At 43.3% G+C, this 23,645-nt stretch overlaps 1 protein-coding gene across 2 annotated transcripts in view; it reads left to right on the top strand.

Moving 5' to 3' along the window:
• Positions 1–274: 274 nt before the first annotated feature.
• VCL (vinculin) overlaps positions 275–23,645 on the top strand; it is a 52,365-nt gene continuing 28,994 nt past the window's right edge. Inside the window, exons 1-2 of one of the 2 annotated variants that reach the window (XM_069864110.1) lie at positions 275–566; positions 17,395–17,465. In XM_069864110.1, coding sequence (XP_069720211.1) covers positions 399–566; positions 17,395–17,465 — 239 coding nt within the window. In that variant the 5' untranslated portion in view covers positions 275–398. The remainder of the gene's footprint in view (positions 567–17,394; positions 17,466–23,645) is intronic. The other variant, XM_069864111.1, reaches the window with a different exon arrangement.

Here is a 23,645-nt window from a genome sequence, read left to right on the forward strand (position 1 = left end):
TCTGACGTCATCCCGCGCTGGGAAACCAGCGCCCGCGCAGCCAAGCCGGGGCGGGAGAGCGGGAGGGGGGGGCGGGAGGAGGCGCTGGAATGTGGATTGACGCGGCGCTCGGCCAATGGGAGCGGCGGGTGCTGTCCCGCCATTGGCGGAGCGCGGCCGAGGGGGCGGGAGGGGGGGGCGGTGAGGGAAAAGCCGCCGCCGGGCTGAGTGCGGCGCCAGTGCGGGGTGGGTGCTGCTAGTGCGAGGGGTTGCGGGTTCGAGTCCCGCAACAGGGCGCTGCCAAGGGGAGAGGGGAGCCGCGGTGCTTGTTCGTTTGGTTTTTCCTCCTCCTTTCTCCTCCCGTGCGCGGGCGGACAGAGTTTGGCAGGAGTTTGCTTGGACTTCGCCCCGCCGCAGCCATGCCCGTGTTCCACACGCGCACCATCGAGAGCATCTTGGAGCCGGTGGCCCAGCAGATCTCCCACCTGGTCATCATGCACGAGGAAGGGGAGGTGGACGGCAAGGCCATCCCGGACCTCACCGCCCCCGTCTCGGCCGTGCAGGCCGCTGTCAGCAACCTGGTGCGGGTGAGTACCCTGCTCCTCCTCCTCCTCCTCGCAGGAGCTCGGCCGGCCCCGCCTGTCCCGCCGCGGTGCGGGGGGATCCCTCCTCCGCGCCGCCCCTCTTTGCGTCCAACAGGCGTTTCTGCCTTGCAGCAAGTTTGCTGCCCCGCAAATGCGCAGCCGGGGGCGAAAGTCCTCGTGCAAACTTCGGCTCCGCTCCCGGGAGATCCCGCCGGGATCCGTTCGGGGATGCCCAGCCTGAGGAGGGTGCGGGGGTGCGGAGCGGGCCCGGGGGGGGCCGCGGGGAAACCCGAGGGCTGGAGCAGCTCCCGTGTGGGGACCGGCGACAGAGCTGGGTTTGTTCAGGAGGCTCCGGGGAGACCTTAGAGTAGCTTCCAGCTCTGAAAGAGACTCTGGGAAAGCTGGGGAGGGGCTTTTTGCAAGGGCCTGGGGTGATAGGGCGAGGGGGAATGGCCGGGAAGGGTTTTAGCTGGACCTCGGCGGCTCCTGCGTAGGAGCCGGTCCCGCCCGGAGCCGAGGTGTCTGCAGGAGCCGCGAGCCCTTCGCCTTGTGTTCTCTTCCCCGTGTGACCCCGACCCTTCCCCACCCGAGGGGAGCCCCTTCTCGGCCTGTGCCCCTCTCGGTGCGGGCTGTGCCCCGGAGCGGCTCGCAGATGGCTCCCATACGCTCTGGGGCTTTTTGCTGTCTTGGAAACTCCTATTTTAAGTGTGTGCGCTAAAAAAGGCAAAACGCTTGGTGTAATCCCATCCTAAAAAAAATCCTCCCAGGCGTTTGGAGTTGATTTTTATGTTGGTGAAAGCTGGCAGTTCGCTATCGGTGCAGGAGAAGAAGTGCAGAGCTGGGGTTCTGGGTAAAGTTTGTAGTTGTAGTTGGCTCTTTTAGAGAGCTTCGAGTGCGAGTTACTCTGCTCTGGGAAGCTAAATGCGGCTGCAAGTCAGCTGGGATCTCTCTACTCCTTGAAAGCAGCTGTACACACAGTGTCTCTTTAAGATCTGGGAATCTGTTATATGGACACTTCACTCTGAGAACTGTGAATGACTAATGCATTTGAAATGCTTTAGTTCATAGAATCACGGAATTGTTTGGGTTGGAAGGGACCTCAAAGCCCATCCAGTTCCACTCCCTGCCATGAGCAGGGACACTGGATCCAGTTGCTGTAAGCCCCATCCAACCTGGCCTTGAACACCTCCAGGGATGGGGCATCCATGACTGGTCTGGGCAACCTGCGCCGATGTCTTGCCACCCTCCATGTGAAGAATTTCTTCCTAATATTCAATCTAAATATATCCCCCCCTTCCAATTTAAAGCCATTTGTCCTCATCCTGTCACTCCATGCCCTTGTAAGAAGTCCCTCCTCAGCTTTCCTGTAGCCCTTCCAGGTACTGCAAGCTGCTCTAGGGTCTCTATGGAGCCTTTTCTTTTCCAGACTGAACAACCCCAACTCTCTCACCCTGTACTCATACAGGAGGTGCTGCAGCCCTCAGATTGTCTATGTGGCTTCCACTGGACCCATTCTAACAGTTTGATATCTTTATGTTGGGGATTCCAGAACTGGACACGGGGCTCTCGGTGGGGTCTCATGAGAGTAGAGGGTTGCATTAGTACTTTTATAGCTTGGTCGTGTGTTTGTGGAGCAGTAAACTGTACAAGACAGAAGTGCTTGTTTCATACAGAAAGCACTGCTGTGTTGCATACTCCTAGTGTAAGAATTACCTGTTAATATTTGCACTTTAAGTTCACTTGCAGATTCTCAGAGTTCCTTTCTGGACACTAGGTTTTTACTTGCTCACTTTGAATCCTGTCAGATTCTCAAGTCACTCGTGGCAAGCAAATCCCTTGCCAGCAGCAGGCTTTACCTTAAAATGAAATAGCTCCATACAGATTAAATATTGTGTTACTGCTAACTGGTGTATTAATGGACTGAAATCACGAGGTTTGTGGGTATAAGAAGCTGTCAAGATGATTAGTGTACATGTGTTTATCGGATTTCAGCCTGTAGTGCTTGCAACTGTTTGAATTGCTTGCATCTTTGAGGCTTTGCTTCTTACTGCAGGGGAGACACAACTCCTGGTCTCTGTGGCTCCATGGATTTTACAGGAGGTTCTGTCTGGAGTACTTGTGCTTTTTGTTGACTTTAGCTGGGACTTTTTTTTTTTTTATGAAGAACAGTCAGTCTGCAGCAATGAACTGATGTAATAGGTACGTTGGCTGCAAGGGTGTGAAACTGGAGTGTGTTAAATACTTTTCCTTGAAAGGAAGGCATCAGAAAAATGCTTTGCCTCTCTAAGCTTAGACTGTGTCACTGGGTTGTGTGACTGTTTTGTCCCTTGCCCCCACTCTCCAAAGAAACCTAATCTGATAAACTAGCATTTATTAGAGAAATGCAGAAACAGAATTAGTTTCTTTCTGCAGCTTGCCAATGTCAGCTCTTCTTTCATTTCAGATGGGTTTCGAAGCCTCTGGTTTTCTGTTCTTGCCTGCTAGCTAGATAAAAGGGAAGACTGCATTATTTCTCTGTCCTAATTCACAAAGAGCAAGTAGGAGTGTAATCTGAGGTGGTTCCTTCAAGAAAGATGCCCTGATCTCATAGAATACGGCTTTGCCCACATTAGAAAAAAAGAGGAATTAAAGTTGTTTTCTGTCTGGAACTCTGCTTCCAGTGCTTCTTTCTGATGTGTAAAGGTGATTTGTGAAACTGTGGTTTCACTGGAGTATTTGTGCAGACAGGTTACCTGAGAGCTTTCTGGTGACTTCCCAGGTGACAGCCAAGATTGCATTGTCAATACAAACAAGACAGTAATGTAGATGCCAGCTGTCTGTGTGTGGCTCGCTATCTGCTCAGGGTTCTTCCTGTAGCAGTAATGTCACAAAGTGTACATGAGGGTAAGTACCAGTCAGCAGAGATGTTTCTCAGCACTAACTTGTCACGCAGAGCAGCACCATTCTCTGCCACCCCCAGCCAACTGTGAGGCAGCCACAGTTTGGAAGGTACAATGTTTAATTCATGCAACTATTGCGTCTGTAAGTAACTGCTGACACCTGTTCTTGTGCAAGGCCTATGAGCTGTGCTGTGTTGAGAAATAGGCTAGGAAACAAGAAAATGTCTGTGAGGAGGAGCCATGTGAAAAAAATTAAGTTCATTTTGTTGATGTCCCTGAGATGGAGTTAACATGATACACTACATCCAAGATGGAACAGAGGCTGGTATATATGACAGTCTAAATTTCAGACTATTAGGAGAAAAAAATACCCCTTTTACCTCATCTAGGTAAGTGGGCTGCAGACTTCCATATGAGAGCTTGTCCTTCATGTTGCCTTTTAGCATGTGCTTGTTTTTTCTGAGAGAAGTGATGTGCTGTGTTTCGAGTTTGCTTTAGGTCACCTAAAGTTCTGTAAGTGTAATGCTTACACATCCAGCAACATCCTACTATAGGGATACTTCCCTGTCAGAACCTGATTGTTAAGTAATCCTAGGTAAGAGAAAGTCCAGGTCATTCTTGAAGTTAATGAAATAACTAAGTCTTTACAAGTTGTCTCTTTGCCTGGCGAATACCAAAGAGCTGGTGTTCAATGCTTCTGTATTAGTTCCCATTGTCTGGCAGTTTGATCCTACTGTGTCTTGAATATTCTGTTAGGGGTGGCTTTTGCAAAACAATGCTCTTTGCTTGAGATATCTTACAGTTCAGAGACCTCATACTAAGGCACATGTTGCGCATGCAGAAACTTTGCATGTAGAGGTAAGTGGCAGATGCTTTTTTTTTGGTTTTTTTGCACAAAAATGAACATTGGCTGCAGCCAAGCAGCTGAAGGAGAGGCTTCAGATTAATATAACAAGGTAAATAATGTACTATATCAGTCCTTTTTTTAACTGAAGATCTTAAAGCTTTAATTGACCAATATTTGGAGTGGATTTGTGCCCTCTAAGGAAGGGCTGTGGTTTGGTTTGGTACTTTTTGTAGCTAAGGATGTAACACTGACAACAGAATTGGGGGGGGGGAGCGGAATAGTCAAGCCTAATGGGCAGGGAATGATTTGGAGCTGGTTAAAAATACTGTTTGTTTAGTGAGCAGTGAAATGGAATTCAGAATTGTAACTGCTCAGACTTGTTTGGGAAGAAGTTAACCATAAAGTGTTTTTTTTTTAAATGGCTTTCATAAAATATCCATCAAATTTGGAGCCTTCTTTAAAAAAGAGGGGTTTCTATCAAAAGTGGCTCATGATGATGCAGATAAATTAAGCCTATCGCACATGTGATATAAAATAGCTTTGTTTCATGGAGGAGAGAAACCTCTGCTTTGTGGTAGTGAATTTACAAGGATTTATGTTCAAAGTAATATTAAGTTACTGCCAAGTGGAGAAAGCAAATTCTAGTCTTCTAAACTCCGTTCACTCAGACTTGTATGTGTTCTTGTCTTTCCGTTAGTATGGGCATAGCCTGCTCCTGTTGCTTCTCTACACTCTTTCAGACAAAGCTGCTTCAGGGCAGTTGGTGCTGCTCTGCCACATGCCAGCAGTGCCATGGGTGAAGCTGCTGACTTTGATAGGGAGGCAGTTCTGTGAGTAAAAATTGAGATAATGGAGGGGAACCTGAGAAGGGACTTAAAGTACATGTAATCTAAATACTGAGGCAGGATTGGCAACTTAGATGTGTGGATGTTTTGGAGGTGGGGTTGTTGGTCCTCTGAAAAATCTGACCTGCTTCACCTGAGACAAAATGCTTGACCATTACCTGTTTCTCTCCTTCATTTTGACTGAGTTTGAACCACCTGAGGAAAATGACACTGTTGTGAGGTGCTTGTAATGAAAGACTTGTGAGGCACAAATGAAGGGGCTGTGATCTTTTCTATATGAATCTGTTTCATATGTGTCTACATGCATCCAATTCCTATTACGTTCTTTGCACTGCTTTACTCGCTATTAAATTCTCAACTAATGCATTATCCAAGAATATGTTCTTGCTGCATGCTGTCATATGCCTTTATTCACCTGCTGAGATTTGAAGCCTTATGGAACTACACTAACATCTCTCTGCCTGTTATTCAACTTGCAGGTCAGGCATCAGCCAAGCCTCTCTCAGCTTATTAATTTCTGTTCTTGCGGTCACGGCTCATCAGATGTTTCCTTGAAGTAGAGCAGGGCCAAGCACTGTGTTTGTTGACAGTTTGAAATGAAATAAATGCAGCCTAGAGTGAGATACAACTCATTTGGAGGGTTGTACCTGAGAACACCACCCTATAGCACTGAGTCAAGCAGTCATTTGTGTCAGAGGTTTCTGCTGCTGCCTGAAGCTGAGGTTGGTCTCAAATTGCCACACCTGAAGCCTCATCCCATTGAGGCACAACTAAACCAGCACGGACTGCTCACAAGGCAGGTGAAACTCTATACCGGCACTTGGGCAGTGATAAAAAGATTAAAATAAGCCTCAGCTGTGAAATTTGTGTTTAGTGCCACTGTGGCATCTGTCCTATTTGTGAAGAACTAGTAATCATGGTTATGAATTGGCGCATCTTCTTGGTGGCTCTGTCAAATGAAGTTCCCTGGGGCTGCAGGGCTATGTGGAAAGAGATATGCCTTTTCCTTGGAAAAGCTGTGAGTTGCCTACCAACACCTGCAAACCAGCAACTGGGAAATCACTTATTAAAAGAATTTGGGGAAAAAATGCAGCCTGCCTTGAAAGCCTTATCGTGATTGCAGTAGCAGAAGTCGTATACATGGCTGAACATCTAAACTGAGGAGAAATGGCCTGGCTTGGGTAGAGTAGACAGTAAAACAGCTTCTCATCCTGAAGTTTTCTTTTGATGTAGCTGACTTGCCTGTGTCCCAGGGTACACCAGAAAAGAGTGGGCTGTTGAGGAAAGATTAGTGTTTGTACTTGTTTATGATTCTTGGAAAAGGGTGGAGAAGAAAGAAAAAATGTAAGCTTTTCCTCACAGAATTCCCTACACAGCCTGAAGGATGGCTTTTGAGGGGCTGTAGTTACTGTCTGCAGTGTTATGCTGTTTGTTCGGTGTTCGTTACTTGTCATAGGATGTGTGTAGATCTGTGTCTCCTTGCCTCCAGTTTACTCTATTGGAATATCCTTAAGATGAAAGAAATGGGTTGTGTTACAGAACTTATATGTAGTGACAAGTGAATAAAAGGACCAGAAACGCCCCGATTATCTCATGAGAGAATGAGTCTTTTGATTATAAATTTCTAGGTTTTGTCTGTGTAATAGAAACATGATCCAGTGTTAGAAGTGTTTTTAAATAATTAAACTTTCCTTCTGTTTTTTGGAATGGAATATTTTACTTCAGTGTAGCTGCAATTTCTTTAGGGATAACTTACCATATTGTGGAAACTGTGGCCATGTGTGCTGGGAAAGTGAATAAAACCCATTAGGGTGTGTGCATGGGAGGGACAGGGAGAAGTGATTAATAATTCTTGAGACAGAAAGCAACTTTGTTATAACAAAAGCATGTAATAAACCTCTCTTGCTTTTATCTGTTAGGGTTTATCTTTACATAAGTAATAAATCAGCTTTTGATTTGAATGAAATAATGTCTTTGTTCTTTTATGTTTGGGGACTTAATTTATACCAGTCTCTCCCATCAGTTTTAAAATAAATGTTCTGTTGTCTGTTCCTTTAAATGTATGTGGAGATGGTGAGTGCTTCCATTAGTAATTACATGCAGCTTGCTTTTGGGGGCACAAAAATGTAATGTTGTTGTGGAATGAGTAGCCTTCAAGTGGCAGTTGGACTAAAATTCCATATGCCAACAATGTGGTGTGTATTGCTCCTGCCCTGGAAAAGCTGACATATGCTCTCTGCCTAAGTGATTACACCAGTGAGGGAAAAGTCATTAAATCCGTATTGAGGAGTAATGTTTAGCAATTTCTTCCTGTTCCTGACTACTTCAGAGCACTTTATTTTGCTTTGCTTTTTGAAAAAGGTTTTTCTCCTCGTAGTATTGGACATGGAATTCCTTTATGGAGTTTTATAAAACAATGAACTAAATAAAATACTGCTCAGTATGTTTTGCACTTAAAAATGTGTAGCAGGACAGAAGCAGGGTGATTTACAGGTGTTTCTCTTCCCAGTGTAGTTGAAATTTGTGTTGATTTAACACGCCTTTGAGAGGTGGCGAGTACCAAGCAGTGGTTTCACAGATGTGTCCTTGCCTTGAATATTGCTCAACTCTGGCAGTGACTTCATGTACAGCAAAGAACAGCCTTTTGTCCCTGCTTGGATTGTACAACTTGTGTGTGTTGCTCCTAAACTTCTGTTTCTGACTGCATTGTTTTACTGAGTCTTACTCGTCTTACTGGTATTTCTTCACCTCAAATATGAAGACAAAATATTTAATGCTATTAATATCAATCTTCTGCTGCTGTTTCTTGCCCTGAAAGCAAATTGGATTGGCTAACTAGACCTTAATGAGCATTGCAATGTGATTTTTCTTCTTTTCCTTGAGTGGCACATTCTATTCTAATACTTGCTCAGTCAAATGCTGAGAAGCAGTTCTTGATACAGAACTTGCTTCTGTGGTCATGGTTCTTATTTCGTGCAAAATTATAACCTTCATGGCATTTATGTTTAAACACAGCAATGGAGTTCTTAGTAGGGATCGTTGTCATCCAAGTTGAACAGTGAAGTATCTTCTTGATGATTATATAACTGTTCTAAGTGCATGCACTACGTTAATTATGATTTATAGTTGTATAACTTCTTTAATTTTTATGGCATCAGGCGTAAGACAATTAATTGTGAATAATATCCTGTAATGGGAATCTGAAGAAACTACTTGTGCTGAGGTATAGCAATGCACCACAGGTGAGTGGTTATTACAGCTATGAGCGTTTTGGAAGACAGTGGATACAAGGTGACTTGTTGCATGGAGAGATAGAATGATAAAAGAAAAGCTGGATTTTTTTTTCAGTTAGTCGTTTGAGTAAAACATCTGTCTGTGTATAGCTAATGGCTGCTAAACTGCTAATCTCAAAATGGGGTATAGCAGTACATAATTGAATGAAACAATTAGTGCTAAGGTTTAGCTGTGTGCAAGCTGGTGTGTTCAATTTTACCCCTTAAACTCTATGGAAGCCTTGTGAGTGCCTAATGTATATCCACGGAGTCATCTAAACTTGCCTGGGAGAGGTGATTAATGCTGAAGTGTGAGGTGTACTGAGGACTTATCTTCAGGATTATCACTATAAAAAAAATGCTTCTTAAGGCATCCAATGAGAAGTTACTGGGAAGGTGACTTTCTTTGTGTCTGTTTGCTTTTAAAATCTAAGTTTTGTTTTGTCTTTGCTCAAGATGGATCTCAAGATGTTTCCCATGTTAGCCTCTGAGTGTGCAGACATGTGTCCAAATATCCTCCAGGAGGTCTTCAAGAGCTGATTTTGGTTCACAAAGTCACTCTATACTTGAAAGAATTTCTTAAGTGTAAAATCACTTTCTCAAATTACTGCATGAGTTTTAGGAATTTGTAGGTGATAGAACAAGTGAGTAAACTGATCGGAGTTTGGGACTACACCAAAAACCCCTTTCACAAGCCTTGCTCTCTTTGCAGCTTTCACAGTATAATAGTTGTGCTGAGTAAGAGAAACAAATGAAGTTTCTCTTGAACTCCAGAGTAGTAGTGAAAAGGTTGCTTTTTATTTAGCTTGCTGTGTGATAGTGACAAAATAAAAGGGATTGTGAAGGGCTGGTAACTGCCAAACAACTGCCTTAACTGTAGCAGCTGAAGAAATGCTGCTTGGTTCTTTGTCACACTGAGAAAAGGGAATTTTTTACCAAAAATCTGAGGGCAGGAACAGTGGAGATCTTAGTCGGGTTTCAGCATGGTTTCAGTCTTTCTCTGGGAAAAATAATGCTAAGTAGCACAGCATTTCTTTTCTTTCTCTGGAGTTACTGCTGGAGAGAACCTGCATTCCTCAGCTTTCTGAGGAGATTCTGCTGGCACTCAAGCTGTCAGCCCAGCCCACCCCATGCAGCAGGAAGGAATGCGCTTGTCTGTTAATCTGATTTTATTTTTATCTTCCCAGCTTGGCCTCAGTGATTATTGTAGTTCAGAGCTATAGAATATTGTTTTATCACTTGAAGGCAGGCTAATGTGTGGCATAACAATTTTGCTTTGGCAGTTGGGGGTGGTTGGAGCTTCTGCCCTGTGCGCTGGTGACTCAGGGTAGTGGAACACTAAAGAGACTGAGTCTGCTACTGAGTTGTTGCCTAGCCTTTGTAGTGGCAGATTCCTATTTAAGTGTCTTGCACTTTTCTTGCAAAGAGCAAACTTCCCTGAACACAGCTGAGCTCCTTGCAGAGCTCCAGCAATCAAGCTGGAAAATAATCACATAATATCATGTCTGACACAGTCAAGTTTTTAATGGGGCTGTAGATGAGCACTGTCCCGTGGAAAACAGCCCACCATTTCTAGTCCTTGTTCTGTTTAATGTAACTGGATATTGCTGTAGCTAATTAAATCATTACTTGGATGTTAAATGTGATGTTTTAAGTTGTCAATTTAAGGTACATTTGAATTAACTGTTAGTCAAGTACAATGAGAGCCTTGTGAAAGACTAATTGTCCCGTGTACTACAGAAGGTGGATAATCACTGTGAAACAACACATTAGTAGCTATCTTGCCAGTGAGGAAACATTTACTGTGGAAGGGCTTATGCTGAAAGGTGACTGCTGTGAGTTTCTGTTCCTGTCAAATTATCAGTGGTTTGGATTTTTTTATAAGTGGGTTTAAAAAGTAATTTCAGTTTTTGTAGTTAATTAAATATCCAAGTGAATATCTAAGTGCATGTCCTTTATAGTGGACATCTGTCTTGCACCTGATTTAGTCAGACATAATCATCTCGAGAGGAAGAAACTGTTCTGCATCTGAAACTTACTCAAGAAGTATAACAGAGTACTTGAATTTGTCTTGTCATTTTTCAGCTCCTTGAGTCTTTCTGTGTCAACATGTGGTTAAGAGAAACACCAATTAAATATTGTTACAGAGACCACTTCCAACTTAGTTTGTCACTCTGATGGAGGAAAAAACTGTGTGGGGAGAAACTGTTACTACTGGTGTGGAGCTACAGCTTGGGTTGGTTTCGAGGTTGTGCAGTACAGTATTTATCTGTATTAAAGCAGTGACCTGTGAGAATTTGTTTGTATCTGGAAAGCAGTCTGTCTTCCACCTGATGTGATGTATGAGTTTCCTATGAGGAGGCTTTATATTGCTCTGTTACTAACAGCCATAAAGCCTTCATCTTAAGTGAACTTTCTAGACAAGTCTCCTGGACCTGCCACTTGATTCACCTGCTTCCTCAGCCTTCCAGTTACTGGGGGCAGTTGGAAGGTGGGATGCATGGGATCTTCAACAACCAAAATTCTTGCTAACATGCAGATATTAGCAGAGTGTCAAAGATGATGCAAACCTACAAGCAGCATTACAGTGTCTGGCTGCTTGTGTTTCAGGCAGGGATTTGAATAAGGACAGAATTTAGCTCTATCACATGTGTTCTCTTTCAGTACTGCACTAACCTGTATATGAATCTGCTGCAGGAATTAAGAGGTGCTGTGAAACTTAGTGATGATGGCCAGGTCTGAGGGGAATGGACTGGAAGAGCTTTTAGAATCTATGCTGTTTAGTATGAGACATGTTCCTTGGACTTCCTTGTAAGGTGACAGTAGCTAGCTGTGATTTGCAGCTGTGTTTATAGCGGGTAGTTGCTCCATCTGATTTTTGCAGGTGACTGTTGTGTGCTGAAAGATCAAAGCTGGCTTATGTTATCTGGCTCTAGTGGAGCTATCGTGTCTTAGAGTAGTTTTAACTTGGAAGTACTGGTTTAGAAAAAGAAACTCTTCTGATAGAAGAATTAACTTCCAAGTTCTAATAGTTCTGTGAAGCCTCACATAATCAGTATGTGCTTGTGTTTCCTTGATGTTAAGCTGCACATCCTGTAATTAGCTGAACCATCCAAGCCTCAGCTGAGTACTGGTAACAGGGTTAGACAACAGCAGCATGAATAAGGTTTTGGTACCCAAATGATGTCACTTTCTGGTTTCCATAAGGTTCTCATTTCAGTTATGTATTTTACTTGGACAGCAGGATTTCCTTACCCTCAAGCCAATTGAATTTGTCTTAATTGCCAGTGTAGACAGATAGGTCAGTTTGCTGTGATTAGGGACCAGATGGCCAGAGTATTCTAATTTACTCGACTTATTGCCAGATGACTTTGAAATTGTACCTTGCCATGCCTGGAATGCAATCTCCGGGGTAGTCATAAGAAAGCCAGGAGCCTGTGTACAGCCTCCATATGAGCCAAAAGGCAGAGGAGATCAGCTCTGATGCAGCAGTCTCTCTAGGTTCACGCCTGCCTTGGAAGACAAATGCTCCTGTTGACTGATGTCGCTGGCAACATGCATTGTTTGGTGTAAGCTGGAAGCGGGAAGAGAATTCAGGTGCCTGTTTCTTTGAACTTCTTTTTCAGTCTCTAATTGCATTGGCCTATTCCCCTATAGATAAGTAGAAAAACTTAAAGCTTCTTAATGTTAAATGTGCTAATTGCAAGTGACATCAATCCCAGTTATAATTCAAAGCAAGATGCGTAGAGTGATGAGCAAATTAGAAATGTGCTGTCAAATATTTTCAACAGCCTTTGAAGGAAGAAGATAATTTTGTTTAAAAAGAACTATTTTTGGACCTTGTTATAATGGACTCTCTTCATTCTTGCTGAAGGAAGAGGATTAGGTTATATGTAAACCTGTTCTCTTAGGCTTTTCTGAAAGCACTTCAACGCTGCTTTTCTCTTCAGTTTGCAGGAAGCTTTTATCTTTACTGGAAGCTGTTTATGTTGTCTGGTAACTTGAGTGACTTGTAAAATCTGGGTTGACCAAGAAACTTCATGATGTACCCCAAAGCTATTCAACTTGCATCTGTCCAAGTGATCTATCTTGCAGCTCTACCAGGATGTATGTATGTTCTGCATTGCTAACATTTACCACATGGATTATGGTAGCTAAGGGTCAGGGCATGATGAAACAGCAGTGACTCCAGCAGCTGTATGTATTAGAAAGAGCTGAGCAACATAGCTTGAAAAACCAACAACTGTGTCTGCTTGATGCAGTAAATAAAAACAGAACATGAGTTGAAGTCAAAATACTGTGACAGACAACAAGGAAAGTGAACAACTAAGTCCTGTTTGCCTTATTCTTGCTGCCTGAGCCCCTTCCCCAAAGCTGCCTAATATCACTCCAATGGCTGATTTCACAAAGGGAAAACTGAAGAATTGTCAAGTAGTTCTGGAGCCCTTGCCACCTTTTTGAATCAGCTGAGACTAACTGTCCCAATGAAGGACTTGCTTGGTAGGCCATCAGTGGAAAAGCCTTTTTGGGAGGGATGAGCTCTATCAAAGAGGAAAGATACAAAGGGAGTACCATTCCCTTCCATCATCGTTTTCCTTATCGTCATGTGAATAAGACCCCTCTGTCAAACCTGGATTCAAAATGCTTTCATGGAGACTTAATTCTTTCTTCCCACATTGTATTTTCAGTCTGGACTGAAATGTACATCTACACCAGCAAGAAGTAAGTGTGAATTTGGTGTGACATGGGCTTGCTTCTAGCTCCACTTGTTGAAATGTGCATAGTCTTGAAATCTAGGCCAGTTTTGCTTTCTTAAAGCGCAGAGTTAGGGGGAAAGGACTGGCAACTCTGGTTTGAGATGGATTCTGGACATGGACATGCAGTGTAGGAACTGCTGTCATTGCAGACTTGGAAAAAAACCTCAAGTATTTGCTACAGGCCTGTCATCTAAAAAAATTGGAAAAGAAATTGCAGATAACTTATTGGAACTGCACTCATGCACAGCAATTCTGATGTGAGATTTAATTTGCTCATTGTCATGTCACTCTTTCCTGGAGGCTTGAAAAACATGATGAACCAGCAACTGGATTTTACTGCAAGATGGCCTGTGGTAGTTACTTTTGCAGCAAATGGACTAAATCGCTGTGAGTGGTGCTCTGACTTGTCAAGCAAAACTCACACCACAGCTTATTCCTTGGGAGAGACGTTAGGCTCTGCCTGTGTTACGGTGAGGGCTGTGTGTGCTCACTGGAGGATGATGTGGGAATATTTTTTAGGCTCCTTGCTATGATGACAGATGTTTTAAATTAGCCTCTGGAACATTGCAAGAACTAATTCAGGAAAGGTCATCTCCCTTTTTAACTGGGGAGATAGTATAAGCTGCAATGAAAATTGCATTTGCAGTATTTGGCAAGTTGTCAAACTGGTTTTGTCAATGTAGGCATTCAGAGGAATCTTAAAAAAAAAAAAACAAACCAAAAAAACCCCCCACAAACACACATGCCCTTCCTTCCCACTCCCCTGGACAATAAACTTTGGACTCTCATCTTAGATATTTTTGTGTTTTATTCTGTACAATGCATTCAGTTTGTACTTAAGACTTCTAGAAGTTAAGAGCACTGGATATTGCTGGGTGTTTTTGGTGTCTTTGTTTAAACAAACTAAGACTCGGGGAGGCTGAAACTTCTTCTCTCCTCATCCGGTAGGCTAGGAAGGTGGGAAAGGGACCTTGTAGGGTACCTATCTCTTGTTGTTCTTGCTGTAGTGGCAGGCATGACAAAAAGCTGCAAAGCTGGCTATATATGGGAAACTGCATCCTGATCAGAAAGTTTTATTCTTCCTTTTCCATGGAGAAAATTCTCCTCAGCAGGAAGCCTAAAGTATGCTGATCTTCTGATCAGTGGTAGATAAGAGTGCGTGAGGCCAACAAGCAAGGTTAGAAGTCAATAGCAGCGGCAGGAAATCTCAATCTCACCCTGCTTTTTCTAGGTATGTTCCTAGAAATCTTTTCAGTGGCCATCTTGGCCTTCTTTCATGTGCATCCCTGACTTTATTTAACTTTTGAGGTTTGTCAGCTTCTTGTTCACTGTTGTTAAGTAGCAGGGAGCAAGCAGGGAAGTAGCTCATTGTTTATCGAGATTCAACTGGCTTGCCTCTTGTCTCCCAAGGAGTATGGAAATGAATATGAATGGGTAGAAGTTGTCTGTCTTTAAGTTCTGCTTGAGAGCTCCCATTGCTCTGGGCAGGTGCCTTGTTCAGGAAGTTGGGGTCTCTTTACAATATTAACCAGTGCAGTTTCTTTGCAACTGTAATGACCGCTTTAGTGTTACTTATAAGTAGAAGCTTCTGTTCCATGGAGACTAATTCCCAGTTAGTTAGGGAAAAGCTGTCTCAGGAGGCGAGTATCAAACCAAAGTGGGAATTGTGTTTTTCCACATGTATCCTGTTGGATAGAAATGAACTACAGGCATCCCAGACTATTATTCTCTATTAGCTTGAAGCTCAACAAGCCTTCTGTCTGAAATGGGGAATGCATAGATCTTGTGTCTTTGGGGAGGGAGGGGGAATAATTTTCATTCCCTTGGTGCTGGAATGTGGAGAAAGGTGGAGTTGAGTGAATCTCTGCCTTCCATTCCACTGCAGGGTGTCAGAAAATCACTTACCCTCTATAAGTTTCTGTCTGAAGAAACAGCATCTTACTGAAACAAAAAGTAATAAAGAAACAAACAAACAAAAAATCCCCCTAACCACAAAGCTAAAAAGTAAACCCACAGAACTCATTTGGGGTTGTGTGTTCTTAGTCATGAATGTGGCTTTGTGTTTTGAGCCTTTGTTAGAAGGTCTGCTGAGCACATTTGTTCTCTATGTGCCGTCTTGGTACCTGGGCTAGAAATTAGGTTTAAAAGTCCTGCTAGCAAGGGAGGGGACCTTTTTCAATTGATGGGGACTGCCTGAGATCTTGCCCTGTGTGCTTCTCCGTGCTGAGGATATCTGAGGAATGAGGATTTCTGCTTTGGCATGGACTTGGGAGAGAAATGTCTTTGGAGCTCAGAACAAAGATTGTTTCAGGAAAGTTTTGAAAACTCCCCACAAAAAAAAAAGGAAAAGGTAACTGGCTCGCATCATATGTTATTTTCATTTCAAGAGAGAAGATCCTAACTGGCCATAGCAAAGAATGTCCATATATATGTGTATATACAAAGGGTGCATGTATCTGCCTGTTATTAGCAAATAATGCTGAGTAGTGAGCCGAGATATATCCTTACATGGAAGAGATTTATGGTTTCCAGACTGAAAAAGGAAATGCTTTGTGTTGTCTAATAAAAAAAAACTTCGTCAAGCATGATGTGTATTGTAACTTGAACACAAGTTATTTCTTGGTTGCTCCTGATTGTCTGTTTAACACAAAATGGCAGTAATGATTGTTAGAATGCCCTTCAAATTGAATGTCCCTGTTGTAAACTTTAATCATGCATTCCTTAAAAACTGGATATCCTCTGAAATATTCTTAAATGTACTGAACTATCTGCAGATAAGTACAGCTGCAAGAGAAATAAAATACAGCTTGAAGGCAAGAGACTTCCTCTCAGCAGTTCTTTGGAAATAAAGTATTCTTCATTTTCTCCTCGTGATAGCCTTCTGTCTGAACAATGCCTACTCCAACATGTATGTGAATTAGTCCTGTGTAGTCTTTATTGTGTGTGTGTACAAATGTGAGAAATAAAGTGAATAGGCTTCAGCTGCAGCCAAGCAAACACACTCTTTGGGGGGTCATGTAATGTTATCCCAAGACATGGGGCACAGGTTCCGCCTCAAATGGTGCTCTGGAGGCATTGCTGTGGAGTGTAGAAGCCAAAGCAACACTGTAGTGCTGTGCCCCTGGAGGGAGTGTGGCTTTTGGTGAGCCTACAGTGAGCAGAACAGAGAACCTGTTACAAAACTTGACCACTGCCCTTCCCTTCACTTACTTAAAAATGTGTGTGACTACTTGTTAGTCTAGTACTAACAGATTGAAAACCCAGATAACCTGTGTTTGAACCCAATAAAATGCTAGATCATTACACTTCTGTAGAAGACCAACTAGGGAAACAGTTTTTGGCAAGCAGCATAGATTTGCAAGGAACTGGTGCTTCTGGAAGGCTGTAGAGCATTAGAACTGGTAAGTGCTGGGCATGCTCCAACTGCTGTGAAACCCCAGCACATCTTCAAACACCAGCTGATTGGGGATTTTCAGGGTGATCTTGTCCAGCTTGAGCAGGCCTGGCAGCTCTTAACACAAGCTAGTGTCTGGGTTAAAGACCTCCTGCTTTGTGATGCCATTCTGAATAGCTTATTCAGCTGGAAAAGACAGTGAACAAAAGGAGTTGGAAATATTTTGTCAAGTTGGTGATCTCACAGTCAGGAGAGCCAGCTACCAATTTATAAAGACTTCTATTGTGTAATACAAGAGCCAGTGTGTAGAAAACTCTCGATCTTGCTCTATTTCTGCCTTTATTAGCTTCTGCATAGTTACTGTTGCCTAAAGGGTGGGGTGGATGTGGGGTGGATTCTCAGTAATTAACTGCATTAATAGACTGGGTTGATTAGTGACATGGGGGTATTTTTTTTTTTAACTTTGAACTTGATTTCTGACTTGTAGGAAGGAAGCCTACGGAGTTCACAGTGGTTACATTTTTGTACAGCTAACTGCAGCCAGCAAAAGCAGCTTGAGTGGTTAATAGCATCATCTCTATGGAGAGTGGGAAGAAAAAAGTGCTATCTGCCCCTGCCCCCTGTTAATTTAGTAGAGAGTTGGCAGGAAACAACGTGTCATTTGTAAAGCATTAGACTAAACACAGTATATAGTGGTCTCAAAAAAACAGCCACAGGAATCCCAGTGAAAGGAATTATCATTAGTAGAAAACCATTTTTTCTGTTATTTTGATGCTTGTTTCAATCTAGACTGTACAGTGAAACTCAAATCTTATGTGTGGCTTCTTTCTCCTGCAGGTTGGCAAAGAGACTGTGCAGACAACTGAAGACCAGATCTTGAAGAGGGATATGCCACCAGCGTTTATCAAGTAAACTTATTTTATTGTAAATCTTCCACTGTCAGTACAGGCAATGTGTTCCAATGATAGATGGTTGTTACTTATTTTTGTTGTGCAGTACTTATATTTTAATAGCTCTTGAAGCTGACCTCCATTGGAAATGACCTTTCTGGGATATTTATTCCTTTAAAAATAAAGAAAAATTCAGAGTAACAATAGTACTCACTTATGTGCGTTGTAGTTTTGCCTAACAGTGCCAGGGAGAATGTGGTGCTCTCAATATTTTCTATTAATTTAGTTGGTGGAAAAGTGTAAATTCATGACTACAGGCAGCTGATGTTTGACAGAAATCCAACATGTTTAACGAGCAGTGACTGACGCTCTTAGCGCCATGGCTCTGCATCAAGGACAACTCATTTCTTGTGCTGCCTTAAGTTTTAAAAAACATAGATGACTTCTTGCTGTGGAATTGCTGAGAATCTTACTGCTGATGGACAGACTTTCACTGAAGTGACTTTGGCCTGCAACCTAATGAATGCAGCGTGACCTTGTTGTTAGCGTTGTTCAGTGTGTACAGTATGCCTGAATATTTCACTGGATTCCTAAACGTGGGCAGGTAGTCAAAACAAGAAAGCACCGAGGCCACCAAGAAAATACTAACATGGAGAACAGAGAGGATATACTCGGTAGTGGTCAGAAAGTAAACAGTATTAAGTGTATCAGCAAACGATTAGACACCAAAATGTCACTGTACATTTTCTTTCACACTTGAATACTGCATGGACTTGTCCCTCAGTTTGAGAAAGGGTGTAGTAGAAAAAGCTCGTGAAGGACTTTGAGCACAAAGACGCACAGACAAGGCGCTCAAGGGTGCGGTTTAGTAGTGGACAGGTATGGTTGGCTGATGATTTCGAAGGTCTTTTCCAACGAAATGATTCTATGATCCTACAATCAAAGGGATGAAATTGCTTCTGTATAAGACAAAACTACATAGGCTGGTACCCTTCAGCCTTGGAAGGGTGACAGAGGGGATTGGGGCCCTGACAGAGGTCTAAGGATGTATGAGTTGTATGGGGGAGATGGAAACATGCACTTCTTATGTGAGAACTCATTGGGGACATTGATCATAAGCAAACAACAGAGAGAGCTGCTTTGTATTGCAAGTTGTGCACTGTTCACATTCTTTATGTAGCTTTGGACGTTAGAAGAGAAGAATTTGGAGGAACCTATTGTAAGTTATCAAACAGACAAACTGCAGGAAGTCCTAAGAACTGAAAGTAGTTGGAGGAGGAAGTATGCCCAGAGGAAACATGATAAATGCATATCCTGTTCATAACCTTCCTCAGGCAGCTACTTGTAGCTGATTTTGGAGACAGGATACTGAGCTAAATGAGCCTTTGATACAGTCCACTGTACTATTTGTTACGTTGTGTTCCTGGTGTGGGATCTTGTTTGGGTATATGGGCTGATTATTTTTTTGAGGGCAGTATTTATGTATTGAAATAAGATCAAAACTTTTTTTTGTATCCTGATGAGTTATATACAAATACGTAATTTTTGCCTGTGCTCCTTGGAGTTCATCTACACAAGTAAAGGATTAAGGAAAAGAGATTTTAATTGCTACACTGCAGCCAGCCTTTGATCCAGACTTTGCAAATTGTGGAGACTGAAGTGGTTAAGTTACCGTAGAAATGTGATACGAGCACTGCTGAATAGTTTCGCTTTATGCTGGGTGCAAGAACTTTTTCTGCAGGAATTCATGACTGCTTGAGTTGTGATATAATGAAAAATGGGAAACAAAGCTGTCTGTTGCAGCAATGAAGCCTACTTCACATAGCACATGTTTACTATCCTAGGTGCAGTTACAAGAATTAAGGCTGCTCAATGGCCCATGTGAGTGATAATTCCTTGCATTTGTTGGTGTGAGGTTTTTTGTTAATATGGGGTTTATATCAAAATGGACCAGGGTACATTACTGGTTTCTTGTACACAGCATGGAGTGTGTTGTCACTGATACCTGTGGAGTAGGGACAAAAGACAGTCACAGGTGAGGTGACAAGGGACTCTTACCTGTTCTTAGAATCCTAGAATAACCAGGTTGGAAGAGACCCACCGGATCATCGAGTCCAGCCATTCCTATCAAACACTAAACCATGCCCCTCAGCACCTTGTCCACCCGTGCCTTAAACACCTCCAGGGAAGGTGAATCAACCACCTCCCTAGGCAGCCTGTTCCAGTGCCCCTTTCTGTGAAGAATTTTTTCCTAATGTCCAGCCGAAACCTCCCCTGGCGGAGCTTGAGGCCATTCCCTCTTGTCCTGTCCCCTGTCACTTGGGAGAAGAGGCCAGCACCCTCCTCTCTACAACCTCCTTTCAGGTAGTTGTAGAGAGCAATGAGGCCTCCCCTCAGCCTCCTATTCTCCAGGCTAAACAACCCCAGCTCTCTCAGCCGTTCCTCATAAGACCTGCTCTCCAGCCCCCTCACCAGCTTCGTTGCTCTTTTCTGGACTCTCTCCAGAGCCTCAACATCCTTCTTGTGGTGAGGGGCCCAGAAGTGAACACAGGATTCGAGGAGCGGTCTCACCAGTGCCGAGTACAGAGGGAGAATAACCTCCCTGGACCTGCTGGTCACGCTGTTTCTGATACAAGCCAAGATGCCATTGGCCTTCTTGGCCACCTGGGCACACTGCTGGCTCATGTTCAGTCGGCTGTCAACCAACACACCCAGGTCCCTCTCCTCCAGGCAGCTTTCTAGACAGACTTCTCCTAGTCTGTAGCACTGCGTAGGGTTGTTGTGCCCCAAGTGCAGGACCCAGCATTTGGCCTTGTTAAACCTCATGCCATTGGACTCTGCCCAGCGGTCCAGCCAGTTCGGATCCCTTTGCAGAGCCTCCCGACCCTCCAGCAGATCAACCCTTCCACCCAGCTTAGTGTCGTCCGCAAACTTGCTAAGGGTGCACTCGATGCCTTCATCCAGGTCATTGATGAAGACATTGAACAGGGCTGGACCCAGCACTGAGCCCTGGGGAACCCCACTTGTCACTGGCCTCCAGCTGGATTTCACACCATTTCCCACCACACTCTGGGACCAGCCATCCAGCCAGTTTTCCACCCAGGAGAGTGTGCGCCTGTCCAGGCCAGAGGCTGACAGTTTCCGAAGCAGAATGCTGTGAGAAACTGTGTCAAAGGCTTTGCTGAAGTCCAGGAAGACCACAGCCACAGCCTTTCCCTCATCCAGCAGCTGAGTCACTTTGTCATAAAAGGCGATCAGGTTAGTTTGGCAAGACCTGCCTTTTGTGAACCCGTGTTGACTGGGCCTGATCACCCGGTTCTCTTGCATGTGCTTCATGATAGCTCTCAAGATCACCTGCTCCATGATATTCCCTGGCACTGAGGTCAGACTGACAGGCCTGTAGTTCCCTGGGTCCTCCCTGCGACCCTTCTTGTAGATGGGCACAACATCAGCCAGCCTCCAGTCCAGTGGGACTTCCCCAGTCTTCCAGGACTGCTGGAAGATGATGGAAAGGGGTTTGGCCAGCACATCTGCCAGCTCCTTCTATACCCTTGGGTGAATCCCGTCTGGCCCCATAGACTTGTGGGTGTCTAGTCGGGCTAGCAAGGCTCTGACCACCTCCTCTTGGACCATGGGAGCCTCATTATGCTCCTCTAGCTCCTGGGTTTGTACACAGAGGGAATGACTTTCTTTACAATTAAAGACTGAGGCAAAGAAGGCATTAAGTGTCTCAGCCTTTTCCTCATCCCCTGTCACTGTTGTTCCTTCTGCGTCCAATAGGGACTGTATGGTCTCCCTAGTCCTCCTTTTATTATTTATATATTTGTAGAAAGATTTTTTGTTATCTTTCACAGACTTGGCCAATAATAATTCTTGCCTCAAGGGAAGAATTTGCATGCAGAAAATGACACAGGTGAAGGTTGTTTTTATCTTTCCTGAGAAGGAAGGACTTTTGTTTCTGAAGTGTTAGCTCAAGAACTGGCATTCCTCTTTGAGGGAGTTCACCAGCAGCACTTGCACTGGCACACAGAGGATGGGATAAGCAGCAGTGTGCTTGCCCTAGCACTGTGTTCCCTGTCCTTATTTTCTCCATTCAAAAGGACTGTCAGTCCTGAGGGAAGCTCTTGGAGGATGAGGGGAGAAGGTCTCTCTATTCTTTTCAGAGACTTAGGTGTTTTCTTGCCTGAGCCTGGCATTGAGGCTTCAGAATGAATCTACATGATCGTAATCTGTAAAATTTTTCAGTAGGAGTGGGCTTGTGCAGCAAAGTAATTTGTTGGCTGACTGAGAAGCTATTATGCATCCCTTTGTTTGCTACTGACACAAACCACATTGCAACTATTGACCTGGAGTTAAAAAATGCTGGCTTTATCTTAATTGTCTTAATCATCAGGGAGTGTGAGTAATGCATATAATTTACATCAGATGTTTTCCAGTGTGTTCATGTTGCTTTTTATACTTCTGTGGTGCAGAAGGAACAAGCTGTAATCTCTAGGTAAAGAACAGAGTAACACCTGATTTGCTTACGCTGAGAACAGGAATTTCTCTGCGTTTCACTTGCACGTGCAAACTCATTTATCAAATCAAGCAGTAATGCTGTTCAGTGTTGAAGCTGTTTTGGTGGGCAAGCTGGAGCTGCATTGTTGGTAACTGCATTAACAAATTAATGTTAATGCAAAATATTTGCTTATTAATTTCTGTTTCTAGTACTGCAAGTTTCCAGAGTAGTGAGTTTATTCATTGCAACAAGTAATTAGAAATGGAAACAAGCATTATTCAAACACCAGAGGCATTGTCAGGCTTCTCTGGGAAAAGCAGAAGTCAACCCTAAACCCTAAAATGATGGTTCAGCGTGAGCGAAACTTTTGTCCTCACATTTCATAAAGAAGACACTAACAGGAATGAAGCTGATTGGCTACCTAAAGTAGTGTGATTGGAGATATGACCTAGGTCTTCTCCCCAAAGAATCTGTCTGGGATTAACACAACTTTATTGTAATCATGTCTCAAAAATAAATATACTTCTTCTATAAAGCTGAGGGGTTTTTAGGTTGCAATATAATACAGGGAGTAGAAACTTCTCCACTCAAAGTTCATTCTCCATGAACTTCCACTCAAAACTTCTGAATGTATTTGGTTCTTAGGATAGAATGAGAAGATCAATGCAGTGAATATTTTTAATGGGCATGGGGTTGGTTTTGTTTAACTCATTTGAAGTACTTTTTCCCACCCAAATTCTAATCTTTTATTGCCTACCATGTGTGCTTTACAGGAGGGTGTCTGGTGTTCTAAATGCCCGTCTGCCTTTTTCACATGCAATGCATGCTCTGTAAGTCTTTCAAATGCATTGGGAAGTTTATACAAAACGGGTATCGTACAAATAAAATCTAAGTTTACCTTTTGGAGGTTCTACTCTAAAAACTGTAAAAGAAGACTTTGGATTTTTAGAAGCCTTATTTTTGTTAATTATGATGACTTCTGGGGTCATACACATTTACATTAATTCCTTTCTTGACAAACGAAAAAGCCAGCCTTGAGCTATCATTAGTATTAAACAGATGACCATGAAATTACACTGCAGGAAATGAACTATTTCTGAGCTGGCTGAAGAGGTGATTTGTTTAATCCCTTTCTTGGCAGAGTTGGAAAGAATAAATTTGAGAAGCAAGTGCGGAAATCTAATTTAGTCAAGTCAGTTGACTTTGATAATACAGCTGGGTATGTTGCATGGTAATGAGCAGAGCATTCCTACTTTCTACAGTGACGTCCTCCTGGGTTTTCTCACTCAGTTATGAGTTCCCATGTCTGATGTAATGAGCAGATGCCTCGCTAGAGAGCAGGTTAGGATAGGGTCAGCTGACCCAACTCCATCTGCTCTGGGGAGCCATTAGAAGAAAACTTCACATTCTGAATTAATTATGTTTTCCTCCAAGTGTCTTATTTCTAGTATGGTTAAATCTTGATGCAACCATTAAGTTTTGCTATTTGTGTTAACAAGGAACATGGGGTGAAAATTGGTTAACTGTATAACTTTCCTGGAGTACTTAACTGGGAGTATGATAGAAGTGTGTCCAGTAGGAAATGGGTTGTATGACATGCATGAAACAGTTGTGATATGAAACACTATTGCTGTAATAAAAGGGTTTAAGGGTTTGTTGGAACCTCACATGACTCAAAGGAGCACCTGGTACTCACATAG

The sequence above is a fragment of the Phaenicophaeus curvirostris genome, chromosome 9 (genome assembly GCF_032191515.1).
Source record: "Phaenicophaeus curvirostris isolate KB17595 chromosome 9, BPBGC_Pcur_1.0, whole genome shotgun sequence".
Classification (NCBI taxonomy): Eukaryota; Metazoa; Chordata; class Aves; order Cuculiformes; family Cuculidae; genus Phaenicophaeus; species Phaenicophaeus curvirostris.